The sequence below is a fragment of the Oenanthe melanoleuca genome, chromosome Z (genome assembly GCF_029582105.1).
Source record: "Oenanthe melanoleuca isolate GR-GAL-2019-014 chromosome Z, OMel1.0, whole genome shotgun sequence".
In the NCBI taxonomy this organism is placed as follows: Eukaryota; Metazoa; Chordata; class Aves; order Passeriformes; family Muscicapidae; genus Oenanthe; species Oenanthe melanoleuca.
In genome coordinates, this window is record NC_079362.1 from 3,661,135 (window position 1) to 3,681,512 (window position 20,378).

At 39.3% G+C, this 20,378-nt stretch overlaps 2 protein-coding genes across 7 annotated transcripts in view; both read right to left on the minus strand.

Annotated features, from left to right (window-relative positions):
* The window catches only part of FAM172A (family with sequence similarity 172 member A), a 250,027-nt gene extending 245,457 nt beyond the window's left edge, over nucleotides 1–4,570 (minus strand). For 4 of the 6 annotated variants that reach the window (XM_056513646.1, XM_056513645.1, XM_056513643.1 and 1 more), the window contains exons 1-2: nucleotides 4,403–4,570; nucleotides 2,583–2,734 (exon numbers count right to left, since the gene is read on the minus strand). The gene's annotated coding sequence lies outside the window, so the exon portion shown is untranslated. The remainder of the gene's footprint in view (nucleotides 1–2,582; nucleotides 2,735–4,402) is intronic. The other 2 variants (XM_056513644.1, XM_056513642.1) reach the window with 1 other exon arrangement.
* A 9,191-nt stretch (nucleotides 4,571–13,761) lies between these two features.
* KIAA0825 (KIAA0825 ortholog) overlaps nucleotides 13,762–20,378 on the minus strand; it is a 265,101-nt gene continuing 258,484 nt past the window's right edge. The window contains exon 20 of the mRNA XM_056513524.1: nucleotides 13,762–18,399. Within this exon, the coding sequence (XP_056369499.1) occupies nucleotides 18,276–18,399 (124 nt within the window). The 3' untranslated portion in view covers nucleotides 13,762–18,275. The remainder of the gene's footprint in view (nucleotides 18,400–20,378) is intronic.

The following is a 20,378-nucleotide window of genomic DNA, read 5'->3' on the forward strand; positions in this document are numbered from 1 at the left end:
AGACTGGGGGGGGTGGAGGGGGATGATGGTTCTTCAGGGATGGGCTAGGTATTAGTCAGCAGGTGGTAAACAACTGTACTGTACATTACCTGACTATCTTGAGTTTTATTTTCCTCTTCCTCTCCATTACATTTATTAGAATTAGTAGTATTATATTTTATTTTCTTTCAATTATTGTACTGCTTTTACCTCAATGTGCAAGTTTTACATTTTTTTCTTGATTCACTCCCCATTCCACTGGGGCACAAGGAAAAGGGAAGGGAGTGACCAATCAGCTGTATGGTACTTAGTAGTCAACTGTGGTCAAACCACAACAAAATTAATAGTTTGCTGACAGAGAGTTTCTTAAATTAACCACCATACCAAATATATTGATTTAGCTAACAGTGTTTTTGCTAAGACAATACTTATTTCACCTATGTATTTAAAATCCATACCTATAATAGCCAAATATCTATATAACAAGCTTAGTACAGATTGGTCTCCCTGATTTCTGCTGGCCAACAGAACCTGCAAGAATACAGAAACCACAGTAGCAGAAACACCTAAAATTAACCTGATAAAGTCTTATGTGGTTCGTCTTTCCTCTGGACACACAGTCAACAGAATCCAAACTGCAGTACCAGAGAGGTTCCATCCATATGGAGGTCAATACACTCCAGGAGAGTGTAACAGGAATAAAACCAATAAAGATATGACTAGACCACAAAGTATGCCACCAGCCACACCAGCATTATCATGACTAATCAATTCATGGAACAGACTGCTCAGAGAAGTGGTTGAGCAGCTTTCACCACAGCCAACTAAAGTACACAGCGACTTAGGATGCAGATCCATGATCTGCTGAAGTCTGTATGATACACTTTCAGAACTTCTCCTACTTCTAGATTCTACACTCCAGCCCTACATCATTTCTTATAGAGCCATAGCAACATCTGGATTTTGCGAGACCTTGCAGCTTATCCAGTCCAATGACCTACCATGGGCAGCACCACCTTTCACAACACCAGTTTGTCCAAAACACCTGCCTGGCCTTTCATGTCCCAGGATGGGGCATCCACAGCCTCTCCAGACAGTCTGCTCTCATGTCTCAGCATCCTTCCTGGAATCTAATCTAAACTTCCAGTTTAAAGCTGTGGCCCTGTGTCCTACCGCTACTGCCTGTGACAGCATCTGTGTCAGTGAGCAAGCTAAAGCAATGACAGAGAAGCATTCCTTATCTAGCTCTGTGTCAGCTAGATCAGCTTCTTCACCTAGCTCACTATGCAGCCAGCTGATCTTCCACACAGCTTGGAGAGATGGGGCAGGAAGCAGAGACGAGTGCTGCCCATTCCAGCAACAGGGATCTAATGTGAACAGGCTGTGAAACTGCACCCTGGGCACCTTTTTTAACAGAACAGGTCTGTGGCTGGAGATAAATAACTTTTGGTCCCAGTCTAATTCATAAAAGCAGTCAGCCATAAAACAAAAATCATTACCAAAACCAGTATATTAATAGGTAACTGCTGGTGAGCTGAGCAGAAAGGCAAGGATGATATAAAAGCAAACATTATCTTTTCACCTTGCAAAAAAGCTCAAGTCACATTACAAGAACAGTGTAAGGAATGCTGTGAGCAGTTAAATATTAAGTTCTCAAAGTCCATACAGCACACAAAATGCTGAAAAATAAACGTGAAAAATAACAAATTTAAACCCATTAAATTATACTCTGGGAATTCCACTCAGTACAGATTTGTGAAACTCATCTACAGGCTAAGTACATAAATGTGCAATACGTGTAAAGAGAAAAAAATGTCCTTCTAAAGCACCAAACAAATTCACAGAACAGTATTAAATTTCATAAGAGGGTGTTTTCATGTCCATTGTTAACCAGTTTGTTTCACTAAGCTTGTGAAAAAAAAAAAATTAAATATATCTATTCATTCTTTGTATGTATGCTTTACTTCAAAGAATTCCACTAATCTATTGTAAATCTAAAAAACTCCTCAGTCACGACAGCACATTGTTCCCCAAAGGAACAGTGGGTCAGATACAAAGTACCAGCAATAGAGTTGTATTCAGGACTTTTTCTATAGAGCCTGGAATGGGCAAAACCTCCAGAGTCAGTGCTGAGTCTTCAAGGGAAAAAAAAAATAAGGTTGTGAACTTGAAAGAAGAGATTCAAAAAGATAAATCCCCACTGAGTAATTATAAGGAGAAGCTCTCCCAAACATTTGCTAACTAGTACATAAAAGGCAATTCAGTAAAGTCCATGCTCAAGTCAATTCGCAGATTTAAATATAGTCATAATTGGCTGCAACCACTGAAAAGGCAATCTCAAGAAGACAGACAAAATCTGTCTGTCTAGCACTGGGGAGAAAACTCCAATAATTAAAGGTATTTCAGTAAGGCAGAGAGCGGCCTGAGCATGCGCTGCTCATGCGAAATGACGGTGCCCTTGTCTGCCTCCAGCTGCTCAGTACTGCTGGCCTGCTGGAAGTTTTCATCTCATTCCTACGCCTACCCGCATCTGCTAACCCACTGCAGACAAAAGGAGTCAGGTTAGCTTAAACACAGTAAATGTTACATGCGTCTTAACCCACCATGTTCTGACAGAGGTGGGCTGGGGGGCGCCTAGACTAACACCAGCGGTGGCAGGCACATCAGACCTCCAGCTGGCAGGCAGGCAGGAAGCACTGGCAACACTGGCGACTTCAGCAACAGCCATCACCCGGGGCTTCTATCTGGAGCTACCCTGCGAAGACCAATACTCTTGTCAGCAAAGAATCTTTTTTTTTTTTTTTTTTTCTTTTAAAAGAAAGTGAAATAATACCTGAAATACTTGTAACAGCAGATTTTGTCAATTCCAAACCCAGAGGAGCATATAAAGACATCCTTTCTGCATTTTCACACTGACTGCACTCTGACACAGTCCAAGCTGCTATCTTCAGTTGTTAAAATTTTAGTTTCCCTCACGCAAGAGCTTTTTCACTTTTTCCTACATAGTTACAAAATACCTAATTTTAACGATCTGTGGGCCTTCATTAACCACAATGCTATCATAAAACTGCTTTGCCATTCCTGACAGAAGAGCATGCCACCCTCTTTCACATCCCTGCCTCCGTAAAGATTCCAAGAAAATACTAAGAGTTACTGAAAGGACACCTGCTGTATTACTGGTATTTCTTCTCCTTTGAAGGCAAATATTATTAACACCCCTGCTCTTTAGTGTTACCAAATCAGTGCTCCGTTAAGACCAAAGGTATCCAGTTAGCTTTGTAACTGCTGTTGCTTTTATAAACACTTCTTTTACCAACGATGGTATGTCCTGAACAAGGTCTGTTACCTGCTCACTCAATACTTTAGCCAAAAACATAACGCAAAAAAAAGGTGAAGGGGAAGACACACTTTGCGAAGACCAGATAAGCCAGTTTACATGGCTCTGAGCAGCTTGGCTCATGTAGCACCATGGTTAAAAGTTAGGCATCTGGGAGGAAACCAGTTCATTCTCTCTCAAAAGCATTTATCTTCGAAAGAAAAATGAAGGCAACAGTTCCCCCCTCCAAAAAAAAGAGAGTAGGTTTTAGAAAGGGACCATAGATGCCAAATTTCTCCTGTTTTAGAATTACAAATTTTGAGTTTTCTCCCTGCCAAACTAAAACCAAGTAAAAGTAACAATTTAAACTGGGAAATTATTTCCCTACATTTGAATAACTCAGAAATGGCAAATGTTTCATGCCCCTTTCTAAGCTGCCAGAACAACTACAGGAAACTTAAGTCTAAAAATAACTGTTCAATCCCACCTAATAATAAGAGCAATACTTGGAATGAAAACTATCACTCAGGCCCAGCTATATTATAAATTCAGAAGAATCACGCTCAAATTACTTTCTGTCATTTACAACCGCACAGGAAGCTTGTATTAGGCAGCGGAGAAAACTGGCAAGCAGTCTCGTTTAGCAAAAGCAGCCGGCAGCACCAAAAACTGCAGCAATGACTGCGAGGCTACACCACGAAAAACAAAACCCTCGGATTTTATGTAGAAAATTGAAAATTATGACTAGTTTCTGGTTCATGTGACAGCCGTGGCATCAGGAAGCAGTTGCGAAGGTGCCAACACGTGGAGCGGCAGCAAGCGCAGCGCGGAGCCGGGCAGAGCCCGGGCGGTGACACCGCGGCCGTGCCCCCGCAGCCCCGTCACAGCTCCAGCCCCGCGCACGGGGGAAGCGCCGACAGCTCGGAGGCCCCGCCACACGCAGCCGCCGCCGCCGCGGGCCTGACGCCGCCAAGCACACGGGAGGCCCGCAGTCTTCATCCCGGTGCAGGGCTGGTCGCCGCCACCCCGGCTCGCCGGCCGCGGGGCCGCCCTGCCGCCCGAGGCCCCTCTCCGGCGGCGCTGCCCGGGCCGGGCCGCCGCACGTACCTGGCGCTGGCGCTGCCGCCGGCGGGACGGGACGGGACGGGACGGGACGAGGCGCGCGCGCGCGCGGCGCCGTCACGGGGAGCGCGCGGCCGCTCCGGGCCTAGTGCCGCGCGCGCGGCTCCGCCCGCCCCCTGCTGGCTCCACTTCCGGGGTCCGCGCGCGCTGACGTCAGCGCCCGGGGGCGCGGCGGGGAACCCGGAAGTGGGGCCGTGAGGGGAGCGGGCGCGGCGCTGAGGCGGCGGCCCCGGGGCAGGCCCGGCCCGGCCCGGTAGAGCCCGGCGACCGCGTTCCTGAGGAGCTGCCTCGGAACAAAGTGGCGGCGGCCTGCCTGCAACGCTGACAGAGACCAGGCTGTGGGGTTCTTTCTGATCCCCACGAGAGGAATGTCGCGTTTGTCTTTACAAACCTGCTGTAGATTTGCTGGTAGATAAGGCTAGCACAGAGAGATAAAAGAAAGAATAGGATGGATTCTACTGATTGATGAATGGGAAAAGAGATTTGCCTTTACGAACAAACTGTAGGTTTGCTGGTAAATTAAATTGCGTAACGGAAGATGAAAGAAGCAACGGGGGAAAGCTATGAATTCTATAAGAATTAAAAATTAAAAGGAAGGGTTATACATTAGAGGGAATCTCAGGTGTCAGGCATTCCAGGAAGCCTGTGCCTCTCGAGTACCTCAGTCCATGGGGAAAGGGGGAGGGAAAAGCGGCCGGGAAAATGGGATAAAAGGAGGCTGCATCCTCCAAAAAATTGAGAGATCCCAGGGGAATGCCCCATGGCTTCTCCCTTTATTTGAATAAAGCAAAAAAGACTCCTCTGTCTCCTTTTTGGACATAAACCTCTAGTGTTTGTAGATTAATTTTCCTTACACCCAGGTTCTCTACAGGCACCAAACTCCGGGGCTCTAAGGCTGCTACTTGTCGGGTTATCTTTAATAACCAAAGTAGCTAATAGTTAAAAAGATTATTTACTACAAAGTGCATCTTATTACAAAGCACATCAGTCTCAAAAGACAATAACAAAAGCAATGGCAAAATCAGCAGCAATAAGCAATAAGTGAATGGCTAGAAGCCCTGGCAAAATTCAATAGCTAAAAGCAGCAACTCTCCCTAATCCATACTGTTATAGAGGATCTTCCCAACAAGCTAAGATGCAAACTCTTTAACCTATTAGAATTCTAGTTTCTTAGCACACTAGGTTACGTATAGAACTACGCATACAATCTATCTTGTTCTACCTAAGAAATATTATAAGCAATATTCTTCCTATAACTCTGTTATGTCTAAGCACTGTCTACAGCTATGGGCTTGGAGCCTCTACTGAAGATATCAGTGTGTTTACAACTTTCACTAGAGCACTCATTGCTACCATGGTATTTGAGGCCTTATACTTACTAAAAACACTGCAGCTCCTACTAAACCTTAGTGACTTCCTTCTACTTTATCTGTAAGTGGCTTAATATACTTTAATCCATCCAAAGGCTTTAACTCAATCTCTGCACCTTGATTCCTCCTTGAGGAATTCAGAGAATCCCCTAACTCACTCACTCCAACACCAGGCAAGTACCAGCATCTAGATTTCGGGCTGTTCCTCAGGTGCTGGTAGATTTTACTGGTAAGGTCATGTTTCCACGCCCAGCTTTCCATTTTGATCACTTAGGAGTTGGTAAAAAGACAAGACGCTAAAATTTTTAATGTTAAGATATTTCAGGCATCCTTCAGAAATATGTGAGGACTGTGCTGCGTTGGCCTACAGTAAAACACTGATCACCACAAGCAGTCTCAACACTTTTTAACTTGCATAGCAAGAAGCACCTTGAGTTTTATTTCAAGGACACAGTGTCTTCAATCCCTTGAAATGCTCTCCAGATTTGGTCTCATTACTGACAACCTGCATCACGCAAATGCACTCGTGGTTCTGCCTGCACAGGGTGGCTGTGAGATGTTCCTCTCCCAGAGACATCTGAAAACTGCCACATGCAACCTGTGCAGCTGAAACAAAAAAAAGCCCACATCCCAAACAATAACAAAAATAAACCAGTAGAATATAGGAGTCTAGATCAAGTTTCAGGGACAGTTAGAGCAAGTAGTACAGCTAAAAGTGCACTGTGTCTCTGATCTTGATTCAGCCTTTTGTAATTACAGGTCCAGGGAAGGATTTGAGGAGGACAATTTTATCCAATCAAGTTACAAGGCTGTTGGATTTGGAGATGCTTGACCCAAAAAGATGTTGACCACAGATTTGAGGCTCTTCGAAGTTTCAAAGCTCTACAGAGAGGTAGCAGTTCACAAGGGCAGGTTTCCAAGATTTATAGGACTGATCTTGAAACTCCAATTATAAGAGTGAAGGGGAACCAGAGGCAGTGTGTAGTTAATAGCCTTTTCCTGGAAGCTGGGCTTTTATCTTCTGTTTGCATGTAGAACTGTGGAGTTCTGGTATCTTCAGAAACCTCTGTGAGCTACAATAATACCATTAATAGACTAATACTAGCAAAAACATCTGCATGCCTGTTGAATGCCAGATTGGGACAGGGCTTTGAGTAGCCTGATCTAGTGCGATGTTACCTGCCCGTGGCAGAGGCATTGATACAAAATAATCTTTAAGGTCCCTTCCAGCACAAAACAGTGTTATGAGACTGATTCTATGCACCTCTGGTAAGGTTCTTGAGCTCACTTCTTGGAAATACAAAGTTCAACCTGTGACCTAACACCACCGTGGTCAACTAGACCATGGCACTGCAGTGATGGTGGCTCCTCCACCTCCCTGTGCAGACCTACTCCAATGCCCCATCACTCTTTCTGTGAAGAAATTTTTCCTAATGTCCAGCCTAAACCCCACCCCCTGGTGCAACTTAAGACTGCGTTGTCTTGTCCTGTTGTTGGTGCCTGGGACAAGACAAGGACCCCCCATCTGGCTCCACTCTTCCTTTCAGGGAGTTGCAGAGAGTGACAAGGGCTCCCCTGAGCCTCCTTTTCTCCAGGCTAAACACCCCCAGCTCCCTCAGCTGCTCCTCATAGGATTTGTGCTCCAGAACCTTCACCAGCTCTGTTGCCCTTCCCTGGACACCTCAGCATCTTCCTGAAACTGAGGGGCCCAGAAATGGGCACAGCACTCAAGGTGTGGCCTCACCAGTGCTGAGATCAGGGGAAGAATGAGCTCCCTGCTCCTGCTGGCCACACCATTGCTGACACAGGCCAGGATGCCACTGGCCTTCTTGGCCACCAGGGCACACTGCTGGCTCTCACTCAGTGTGGCACTGTCCCTTTCTGCCTGGGCACTGTCCAGGGATTGTGGTGGCCAAAGTGCAGGACCTCACACTGGGGTTTGTTAAACCTCCTATCACTGGCTTTGTCCATCTATCCAGCCTTACAGCTCCCTCCCAGAGCCCTTCTAACATCCTGCAGATCAGCACTTGCTCCCAGCTTGGTGTCATCTGCTGTAAATTTGCTGATGGACTCAATCCCCTGATCCAGAGCAGGATCAGTAAAGTTATTAAACAGGACTGGGCCTAACACTGATTCCTGGGACACAACCAGTTACTGGCCACCAGCTAGATGTGGCACCAGCACTCTCTTAATCCATGGAAGAGTGCACCTGTCAGTTGTGTATACAAGATTATTAAAACTGCTTTCATTTCAGTTCACAGTTTAAGCAAAATCATAATTTACTTATGTGGGGTAAGTGAAGGTAAGTTTGAAACACTCAGATGCAGTAGAATTAGTTTCATAAAATATCTTCAAAAACTCAGACTTTATACCCATGTCTGGTAAACAGAGCTCAAAAATTGTAGAGGAAAGAATGTGATTTATGAAACAACAGTCCCCTACAAAAACCATAAGTGATCATGTAATTAAAACCTTATATTCACATGTCATGACTCCCCTTGGAGTGACCAGTTAGTCCATACTAAGCAGATGTGAATAGAAAGTGTGATAGCCTGGTTTTGGGTGGGATAGAGTTCATTTCCATCTTAGCTGGTACAGTGCTGTTTTGTTTGTAGTATGAGAATAATGTGGATGACACACTGGTATTTCAGCCATTGCTCAGTAGTGCTTACCCTGCATCCAGGACTTTGCAGTTTCTCATTCTCTGCCAGCAAGGAGGTGCACAAGAAGTCATGAAGGGGCATGGCCAGGATATACTTTTCTACGATGAGCTAGACATCTCTCATTTGGTTGCCTGGACTTGTTCCCTACAGGAGTCCTTTCTGTTACCATGCCATTTTTTTTTTTTTTTTTTTTTTTTTTTTTTTTTTTTTTTGCCCCCCAGAATATAAGTAATAAAACAAAGGCCAGAGACCTTGTTCCATTCCCATGAAATAATTAGGAAATTGGATTTGAAGGAGAGGGTGTTTCAAAGAGAAAAATTGTCAACTGCCAGTCATATGAAATAATGGCACAGAGGGCTAAAAAATCCAAACCTGGAAACACTCAGATTTTCAAGAAAATCACTAAAGCAATAATATTTTGGAAGGAAGGGTCCTGGGATGCACTGGGAATGTGAGATAAGCAAGCCACCCAACTTATGAAGTTGCCAACTGACCTGGACAATTGGCTCTGCCAGTCTGTCTGCATCATGGAAATAAAAAAAGCTGTTCTGAGGGGTGCAGTCTGTGTGACAGAGCATGCAGCTTTCAGTGCTGTCAGTATAAAAACATTTTTTTTTAATTTAGAGGAAAAAACTGTAACTCGAACTGTATAAAAAATGGGAGAAGTTACTTTAGGGCTTCATCATATCTGAAGAGAAGCACACCAAAGGGGTCAGGTATTTGTCGATGACAAGCGATCATGGTCTGAAGACAGTTCTTAGATGAACAAATACTGCTGTAACAAGGATTATTTCCGATGCCTGAAAAAAGTAATCTCATCAACTCAAAAAACTGAACAGAAAAAATTAATGAAAATACAGTGAACAAAACCATTTTAAACACCAAAATGTGAGCTTCTGAAGTTCAATACTGTAGCTTAGTGAAAACAGGGAAGAAGCTCTTAAATAGAAGCAGGATAAATAAAAAAAACATGGGATTTGATTAATGGATACCAAGAAAAATTGGAATTATTTCAAACTTATGTGAGACAAGAGTCAAAGTATAAAAGGGAAAAAGCTGAAGTTGGCACTATTTCTTTATTCACTTTCTGCAAAGGACTTTATGATGTGTTCTTTGTTGTCCTAAATCTTACTTGTTTCTATTTATTTATATTTTTTGTCTTTTTAAAAACTACCTGAAGAACTTCAATCAGCACGAAGATGCTGAAAGTGAGATAGGATGAGAAATTTGAAATGCAGAATATTCCTTTTCTTTTTTAATATTTTTTTTCCCTTTTATCCCCCACTCACAATTAAAATTTTATCTACCCCAGATAACACAGTAAAGGTGGGCAGGATTTTAGAAGCAGCTGATAGATGATTGTAGTGTGTCTGATTTTAATAGCTATTCATAAGCAGTTGTTAGGGTCTCCTGTAGTGCTCAGTGCTCATAGAACACCACAGCCCTTTCTGCAGAAGTCCCAACGTTTCTGCTTTCAGGATCTGGCACTGTGAGTTATTAACTCTGTTAGTTCTCAGTCAGTACTGCTGGTTAAGGGCATGCTAACCCTTGCAAACAGTTCACAACAGGGCTATCTGAATGTACTGACACTGATCACTTTTCATTTGCATGGGTTGGATTTACATTTGCAATAAATGTGGTCTGTTTATTCCACTTCAGCTTTGCTTTGCATCCTGAAATTGAAGTTTAGGAATAATTTTTTTTGACAAAAGGATTCAAAGGGTATCAGACTGGAGAAGAATCATATTGAAAACTGCATTGTGATGTTGCTGTGTTCTACAGACCATCCCATGTCACCTACTTTATGGATATGACAAGATACTATTTAATGCTGAACAATGTGTTTGCACAACGTGGAGTGCTCTTGTCAAACCCCAGTCCGGAAAACAAATAAATTTTTTTAGTCTTAATTTTTTTTACTTCCAGAGATTAAAAAAAAACCAACCAAACAACCCAAAAAACTAAAAAAAACTAAAAAAAAAAAACTAAAAAGAAAAAAAAACAAAACAAAAAAACTAAAAAAAAAAAAAAAAAAAAAAAAAAAAAAAAAATCCACACAAACCCCCCTAAACACCCAAAGAACAAAACAAAAACAAACACAAACAAACAAACAAACCAGTCTTTGCAAAGTCTCTTCTGAATTAAAGCTCAAAAGAAAAGACAGTATGAGAAAAAAATAACTCTCTTAGAATTGCCTTTGCAGTTCCTTTTCATTTGCTCTTTTGGCTTGGCATTGATGGAATAGGCATTTTTTATACAATTTATGCTGCATAAATACAGAGAATGCATTTCATGAAAAATAAAAATATGTTAGTTTTCCTGATAAAGATAATGTTTTACTTTTTCCAAAATTCTTTTCACAATAGTTGAACTAGAGACTTTATGAAAAAAAATGAAATACTGAAAACTCATTAAAAATAGTGCTGTTGTTGGGTGCTCTGCAGGGCTGAAAGCCTCTCTTTTAGCTTTAAGGATTTCTTAATTCAAAATTCTTATTTAACTTGTTGTTTACACCCTGAATCTGTTTCTTACATCCTATTCTGGGATAATTTATTTTGGTTCCTGCTATTGTGCCAGAAGTATGATATATAAATATTCCTAAATTCATCTTCAGCAGTTTTTGCTGAAAGTTTAACGTACATAAATCTGTTGTGACATTCATTCTTATGCTTCATTATATGTTCTCAAGAGTTTTTGCAGTCTTTTATGTCTTTGTTTTTCACTTACTGCTTTTGCATTTGTTGTAAAGATTAAATATATATGATATATATTTCAAGTTACTACTCATAATTCTTCGGTCCTGTATATAGTTGTTAAAAAAATGCCAGACTGATATGAAAAGTTTTGGTGGAATGAAACAAAAATTGAAAGCAACACTCATGACAGAACTTTATGGTCTGTGTTCTGCTATTTACTCTGTAGATATATGGGTTTATGATGCAAACCTTGCAAAGTTATTTCACTGCTCTTATATGTGCAAACCATTTAATTGTACTTTGAATTTTGAAATATTTGACCTCAATATAACATTATGTGATTTATTTTTGCAAGAATGTATTCAGCATACCTATAATTTTTCCATTCTAAACTATCAATCCCTCAACTCCACAAATTATTTTTGAATAAATTATGCATTTTACAGCAGATGATTGCTTCGGGTATTATATAACTTTTTTAAAAAATTGTACAACTTTCCATCTAAACATTTGTGTAGACCAAAAAAGGAAAAGCAAATACATGTGCCTTTTCTGTTATGTAGTTAAAGGGCACTTTTTGATGGAGGTGCACTTACAGTGGAGTTATCTGTGTGCTGATACCAAAGTCTGGTGGAGGTACAGTCAGTAAATATACAGACCCTGCACAGCTCATGGAAATAAAGGACAGACTGCCACGTTCTGGTTAAAAGAGGCCAGACTAACATTGCACATTTGCCTTGCATTAATGCAACAGCGTCTCTCAGTTTCTTCATTCACAAAGTGCAAAGGCATGGGTGAAATTCAGGAGCCTTAACTGAAATTTATTGCTGTTTGAAGAGACCTAATCCCTTTGCTTCTGAAAAAAAAGTCTTCAGAGCACTTGTTTGGCCCTCAGTTTCCTGAAGTTAATCCACACCTGCAGGTGGGACTCATGCCAACATAATTTCACTCCCAAAGCCACATCTGGCTTTCCACAGAAAGTTATTTGTCTGCTAGTCATGTACCAGACAAAAACCACCTTCCATTTCAACCTCTTATTTCCCCAATGTTTGTCCATTATCTAAAGGAAAAAGCATAATCTTAATCTACTAATAAAATCCATTTAAAACATGTTAATTATATGGCATATGTACATATTTATACATACATAAAGTATCCTGTACATTAGCAAACAACTCTTTAAAGATTTCAATTTTTAAATTTTACAGAGAGGTGAAAATCCAAGTGAAAACAACTACTGCATTTCTTGAATTATAAACTTGCAGGTGGTTGGTTTCAATTTTACATTTATTGAATTCTTGGTTCTCCAAGATCCTGTATCAGGTTTGAGTAGGCATAGGCTTTACTGATTAGTATTTAGATATTTGTAAGTTGTGAAAACAGATGTGTTATGGATTTCCAAGGGTAAATTTAAAGTTCAGAGACATTAAAGAAAATAAAACCTGAGGCAAAATATATTAGTTTAAGTAAAAAATATAATTCTAGCAGCACAGCTCCCACTATATCAGATAAAAAAGGTAGCTTAGAAAAATGCAAGAACACAGATTTGTGTGGAACATTAGGAGGAGAAGTGTAAAAATCCTAAACCTGAAATTATTATCTACACAACTTTAGTTCAGTGTAACAATCAAGAAGATTAAAAATTTGCCCATGTATAACTGAGTGGCAGCAGTACTCACTTTGTAAATTACAGCAATATTAATAAACTAGTAAGTTTGTCAAGGATGCCAGAAAGGCAGTATTGAGGTGGAAAAAAAACAGAGTCAAGCTGATCCAGGAAGAACCATATGACCCTATTTCTCTATGGAAACCAAATATTCAAAAGTTATTCACTTTTTACCTCAAAACCACATATAATGGGACAAAATGATAAAATTGTTGGCTATTAGGCAATCACAAATTTATCAAAGTTGCTTGTATAATCGTATTCCATTAATCTAGGGACAGAATATACATAACCATGTCATTAACAGGTATTGTAAAGAACATTCATGGGTGAATTGCTAGTCATTCATCAGGTGTTTTCTAATGACTGAGTGCTTGTTTTACAAAAGTAATTTTAATGTTTGTATTTACTGGGAGAGCTGAAAGCACATTATATTTATAAAAGGTTGCCCTGCAGGTGCTGTTGCAGCAAACCTCCATCATCAATGAAGTTTAAAACCTGTATTTGGCATGGCAGACATGGTATTCTGTAACTGGAAAAAATCAGACCTGTTGAATATGATCATGATTATCGGTTCTTTGCTTTATTTCCAGATGGAGTATGGATGTAACTCAGGGCAGACACTGAGGCTAAGTTGGAGCTTGGATCAACTTACTGCAGAAACTCTATCATCATGGCAAAGGCACCAGCCCTGGAGGGACTGAAAAGATGTGCAGATGTGTCTTGGCAGTGCCAGGGTAATGGTTAGACTTGATGGCTGTAAAGGGAAAGAGAACTGTCCTACTGTTACCAGTGGGTTACTGCAGAATTCATTCATCAGTGAGAAAACATAGTGAACGGGACACAAACCTCTTATTTTGTTCTGGCTTTGTGTGTTTGTTGCGGTTTTTGGTTTGGTTTGGTTTGGTTTGGTTTGGTTTGGTTTGGTTTGGTTTGGTTGGTTTTTTTTGTTTTTTTTTTTCCAGTGTGACTGTTTACAAGCTGTGTGAATGTGAAGGTCAGCAGCTCATTTGGAAAAGCTCCATGGACTGACATTCACCTGTAAGAGTAAAGGAGGATGTTTACTCTGGATTATATTATTTCACTTGCAAAATGTATTTTATTCCAAATAAGAGTTCCCCAGAAGTGGAGGTTTCTCACAAAAGGTTCTTCAGTCAGTTTTACCAGATAGGCAGAAAATGTATAATGAGGTATTTTAACATAAACACACTTTCTTCAGTAGGAGACATTACATTGTGTCTTCTCAGATATGTTTGCAACCTACTAACAGGTGAAGTTGTCATGGATATAAAGGTCTTCATCCAGTAGTGAAATTTAGACCAGCCATGATTTCAGTGACTTCTTGTCAGTTTAGGGATAGTTGTTTATTAAATTTAGAGATACAGTCTTAATTCAGAAGAGCACTTTACTCATTAATATTTGATAGTTGCCACTTCTTCCCGAGACACATGTTATAGAATCACTTTCTTCAGGAAAAAAAAAAAAAAAAAAAGATTGGATTTTTGGATTTATTTTTACTTCTTTGCACGAATCCTTAATGTTTTTATGTCAGCACCATATTGTTTCACTTGCTGCAATAATTGGTAACAGTCTGTTCTCAATTGATGCTGCTAAAGAGGAATAATCTGGTTCCTCCATCATTTTGCTGATGGGTGTTACAAGGTCTTTAGGCCCACCTGCTCAAGACCTTGCATGCTTTTCTTGTACTTCCTGAGAATGTCAGTTAGTTTAGTCTGCATTTCAAGTGCTGGAGTCCAAAGGTAGAGGATAAAGCAAGCTTGCCTTTACTCATTACACCTAGAATAGTTTAGAGATTCTGATTCCATTCATAACACTGTTTACAATATGGAAAATTACTACAGAAAAGTGGCTTTCCTCCAACAATAACCTCCTCAAGAGCTACCTAGTCTCTTAGAAATCTCCCTGTTGCCATCAAGTTATTCTCTCGTTTCATGTCTAATTGAGCAATGTATCTAATCCCTCTGTCTTTGAACTGTTGCCTTGGGAGTGTGAGTAGTGCTCGTCAGTAGAAATGATTGCACATATTTTTAGGAGCTCCATAAAATAATATAAGATACTGTATCTGCATATAATTGATGTTTTACTGTACATAAGACTCACTAGAACTTTATGAAGACCTCCCAGCTGAGAGGGAAATTGAATATTTCTACCAGCAGAAGCTAATTGGAAGAAGGTGCCTGCCATGCACTGCTGTGATGATGTAGAGGTGAATCAGAGAACATCCATTTGCCATCGTGCATATTTCCTCAGCAAATAGCATAGATACACATCAAATTCCCTCTCCCAGAATAAAGCATGGCCTATGTCTGTCAGGACAGCAGTCATTAGAAAACAGGGCTGTGTCTAAATGTTAGTCTGTTCCCAAAATATCTCTCTTTCTCCCCTCTTTTTGAGTTTCATCATTATTATTAATGCAATTTCAGTTTTGCCCTGCTTCCAATTTTATTAATTACCTTTCAAAAGATGAAAGATGTGAAGATTTGGAGCATTCTGAAGGGGACATTAAACAAACCTAATTAGAGATATTCCTTGCCACGAAGTCTCCTATTGAAGCCTGTTTTATAAAAGGAGCTAAGTATATTAAATTGTTAAATGATAATTAGGTATGAGCATTAATGGTAATGTATAGTTAACCTAGTTTGTGCTATCAGATCCAATTAATTTCTATAAATGCAATAACTTCCTTTTGAGTTAATTCAGTTAAGCCAGTGAGGCCAGCTCTTGCCCACTCAGAAAGGTCTGTTGTACACAACAGACTTTAGTTCTTATTTTTGACCAGCTTTTCAGGAGGAATTAATTCAGATTTCAGTGGTCATGAAACTTGGGGCCCATACTGCAGCCAACAAATCTGACTCCTGTTGCTTTCACTTATTTAGGCTAAACATACATGTGAGAGAGACATTACTGGATCTGTAAGTGGTGTCAAAGAGCCAGGACATTGCATTATTCTTAAAAATTAATTTAATCTTAAATCAATTTTAGAATCAGCAGAACTTCTAAAATAATATAGAATATATTTTTTAATGAAGAAATACCAAAGAAGCAATCTTACAGTTATAAAAGTATTCCTAATTTTACACCCAAGCATCTATGGAATACATCTACACAATGGAAAAATGGTCAGCTCTTTCAATTTTCAGTTAAATGTTTAACTTTAAAGAAAGCAGTCTTGGTAAATTAATGGCATGTTACTTAGCAATCTTGGTTGTACAATTCTTATTATTACTGTAATTTTATTGAACAAATAGGAATGTTGTAGAAGTGGGTATTCAACATTAAGTAATATTGCCAACATGATGTCTCTTTTATACCCTAGAAGTTATTAGGAATGGTTACACTGCCAGCAAGACCAAGCCCTGATATTTCTCAGCAGGACTGTGGGTCAAGTACAATTTGAAATATATATTTGCTTGCACTCAGATACCTTAAAAGATGCATGTATAGGTTTGGATAGGAACAACATCAGATTAAAATAGTGTGCAAAGATTCAACTTTTATGTTGTTAATGTTCTTATGCATGTTAATCATTGGCCAGTCATAAGCAGGCTTCCCCAAGGCTCTGTATTGGAGACCATCCTGTTTAATATCTTTATCAAATATTTGGACAAGGACTAGAGGGCGTCCTCAGCCAGTTTGCAGATGACACCGAATTGAGCAGGAGTGTTGATAAGTGACTGTATGGATATTCCCACTTAAATGTGAGGGGGTTTATTCTCTATTAGCTTATTCACTTGCAAAATTTGTCCTCCTCAGAGTAGGTATTTCCCAGAAGGGGAGCATTTTCACAAGAAGTATTTCAGTTTCACCACATAGGCACTTCATGTGACTATACAAGAAGTAAATTATGTACAATAGATTTTGGTAAAATAGGAGAGAATATTCTGAACTCCAATTTCCATGTACATTAACACATTATTTGTATGGCTTGGAATATGTGTGCCTCATTGGCAGAATACCAAACCTGCTGTCATGGAAGATCTCTGTAGGCATGTTTTAAATCTAAAGCCCACCACTAATCTTCAAAGTTGAAATACAAAGCAAAGGTAAATAGTTTTTACACTTCATCACTTCCTTTATAATCTGAAATTACTACACTGGAAGTAGAGGAAAATGTCTACTTTGTTCTTTAATTAATATTTTGAGCATTTTTTAGGCTCCAGTGCCTCACAGCCCTTTTTTGTTGCAGAGCTGTAACAAGATCTTTGGAGATTTGTAAGATTCAATTGTCCACATGTTCATTTTAAATGGTCTTGTGCTTTATATGAGAAGAAAAAAGAGCAATTAAGAGGAGAAAAACCTGCATTTTAGATAAGACCCTAAATCAGCATTAGTAATATGGTTACCCATGATGCTGCTGAAGCCTTCAGGGAAAAAAACATGCCTTCATCCTATTGAAGTGGTCTAAGTTATGTCCATAATAGCATCTGTGTGAAGATGTGCTGGCAACATGAATAACTCTGCTCAGATTGCACCCTTAGCAAGATCCTGCCAGAGCCCTTCATCAGGCAGAAAAAAATAGTTCCACTGGACTCCTAATGAAAGAAACTTACAGAAAAATGATGTATTTTTCTTGCAGAGCAGAAGAGATACTACCCATACCTTCTGTATGAAAAATGTTGATAGTTTTAACCAGTGTGTAAGAAAAATATTTAGTATTCAGAAAAATATTTAATATTCATAAAATTTTGAATATCAAACCAGGATTACTTTGAATATGAAATTTTACATTTACAGAAAAATAAATATTAAATTATTTATTATTTTCTCAATTCACTGTAAGACAATCATCTGAGCACTGCTTGCTAATAATTCTTTTAAATAAAAAGATGCTTCTCAAAACTTCTAAAATGCCTCTATAATGTGTTTTTTCTGCCATAAAATACATGGGATGTTAAGTAAGGATTTGTGAGGACAGTAATGCTGATTCATTTTTAATTAGGAATAATGGTCAAGCAGACATCCTGGAGCAGCTCAAAAAGCACTGAAAGGTGTATGGACTATACCTGTCCCTTTTCATGTATTTTGGGTGATTTAATAAACAAGCACCAAAGGAGAGACAGGGTCCTTGAGTGGGGGCAGGCTGACTCCAACTCCAAAGTGATGGATGGAAACCAGAAGCATTTGCTTAGCCTGTGTCTAAAATTGCATTATTTTCAGAGTGAGTTTTATATTTTTGAAACAATTCTTAGTTTGTCATTCAGGTTTGTGCCTCTGCAGTACTGAGATACAACCTCTTTGTTATGTGACATTGACATTTTTCTTTTCCTCACCTTATGCATGTGTGAACAATTGCTTCCTGGATGGGGTGCCCGGACAGTAACAGGAGAGCTCTTTAGTTTAGAACTACTACTCAAGATACATATTTCTGAGCTTTCTAGTCCTATGATTTATGACTTAAGTTAATCTTGTTGAATGCAGAAGAAAGGTGCTACCCAGAATCTGTCAAGGTAATTGTTCTTCTTTATCCTCTGAGACAGGAGTCCTTTGTGTCAAATAAACATTTTTTAAGTGTTCCACCATAACATCCTCCTCGTCTTCAAGATCTGCGTCTTCTTTCATCTCCCACCTGGAAGAAAAAACATTTCATTCATTTTAATGTGTTTTAAACTAGTCTTTAGAACAAGTAAGAAAATACAGAACTTGTTTTTATTAATACTTTGCCCCCCTCCCCCCCCCAACAGCCGTGGTTACACCACTTGAGATTACTGAATCACACAAAATACAACCCCCAAAAACCTTGCCACACAGAACTTGGCATGGGCATGAGGCAATTGACACAAATTGTCAAAGCTACTACAAAATCTTACTTATATTTACTGCAACAGTACTTTTTTTTTTCCATTTTATGTTGTCACGCACACACTGGTAGAGGTGGAAACCTTGTAAAACTTGCAGAGAAAAAGTGGAAGAGCTAACACACGTTTTGGAAGTTAAGCAGATGCTCTTGATACTCTTTAAATTTGCAGTGAAATGTCACCACATGAAGTCCAACCCAAATATTTAATGTGAGTTGTCATAATTCTCTGGCAGTGACAGTACTATTTTACAAAATACTACAAAACTGACTGACTCTTTGTTTCTTTAATAATCAAGTATAACGATCTAACCAGAAATATATGACATCAGGTGCTTCCTTGTGAAAACTCATTTCTAGTTTAGGATTGAGAGCTAATGCCACTAGAACTGCAAAAGTGAAGGACTGTGAAGATGATTTTTTTTCAGTACTAGTCAAATACAGAACCTTAAAAATCATGCAGTATTCTGTTAAAGAAAATCAGGATAATAAATGCAGTGCTGATATGTAGTCAGGTAAACTTTGTATCACTCCAGTTATGCCTACACAGTGGTCACTTCTGTGACCCTATCTCTTTTGCAACTTAAGAGTTTGATATCCCTTTAATATTAATCTCATTCTGTTCTAAGTAGATAATAAAGTGTAGACTCCCAGTTCAGACCACCTGAAGACAAAAAGTAAAACACCAATAGTAAAACTAGAAATCACATTTTCAAGTATTAAAACTAATAAGTTATAAATGAGTCATAGAATGATGCAGAAAAGTAGGAGATGTCAAAAGTCAGCCAAATAATGACTGCTTTTAGGAGACTGTCAGGAGCAATACTTTAATCCTGTCCCCACACTTCTTAGGTCCTCATTCACAACTGCAAAAATCAGAAACCATATACAAGTTTAGATTGGTGAATAAATCAAATATAATACAAATATAATAGTGAGATGACTATATTTCATTCCTTCTATATGCAAGTAGAGAACAGTCATCACTGGCAATAGAGCATGGTGTACACTTTGTGTCTATTTAAAAGTTTACTTAAACCAGGAGGAGAACAAGTGTAGTAAAATCTCACTGTTAAAAACAATTAGGAAAAATGTTTAATGAACATGTATAAATTAGCATATATCCTTCACACCTTTACCTTAAAAACTGAATCTGACAACCCATATTACTGCCTGAAGGAGTATCAGAACAAGAAAAGCACACTATGAATAAAATTATAAGCACTGAATGGCTATGATCAAGGTTTTGCAGTAATTAACTTCCTATTGCTCCACTCATATGTGACTGATATCATACTTAGCCTTATGTGTATATTAGCATTAGGTACAATTAATTGCTGTGTCTGTCTGCTTCATTCTCTGGTTTATGATACAAAATCTGGCTGTCTGAACCTGCAGTGCAAGCATCCCCAGTGAATGCTGTTTAACAGGGGGACTGGTTTCCCCTTTTTCTTTTGGCAACGTAGCTTCTCTTCAAACCTAGGAAAAGTTGTGCAAGCCTTAATTTGAATTTATGATCCTCAGCATTATTCAGAAACTACTACACGAGCCGAACTAATTAATTTTAATTTGATTTGTTGCATATTTTTAACTAGAAGAGCTGTTTGCTAAGAAGGATTGTCACAGCTACAGAGAGAGACGGTAGAGTGTAGCACTAGGGGTGACCCAAAATCACGTATTCCACATCTTCTCTGCATCAACCCGTGCAAGGTAGTTTACTATTTCTTTGAGACCCGGAGCTGGAGCAGAAA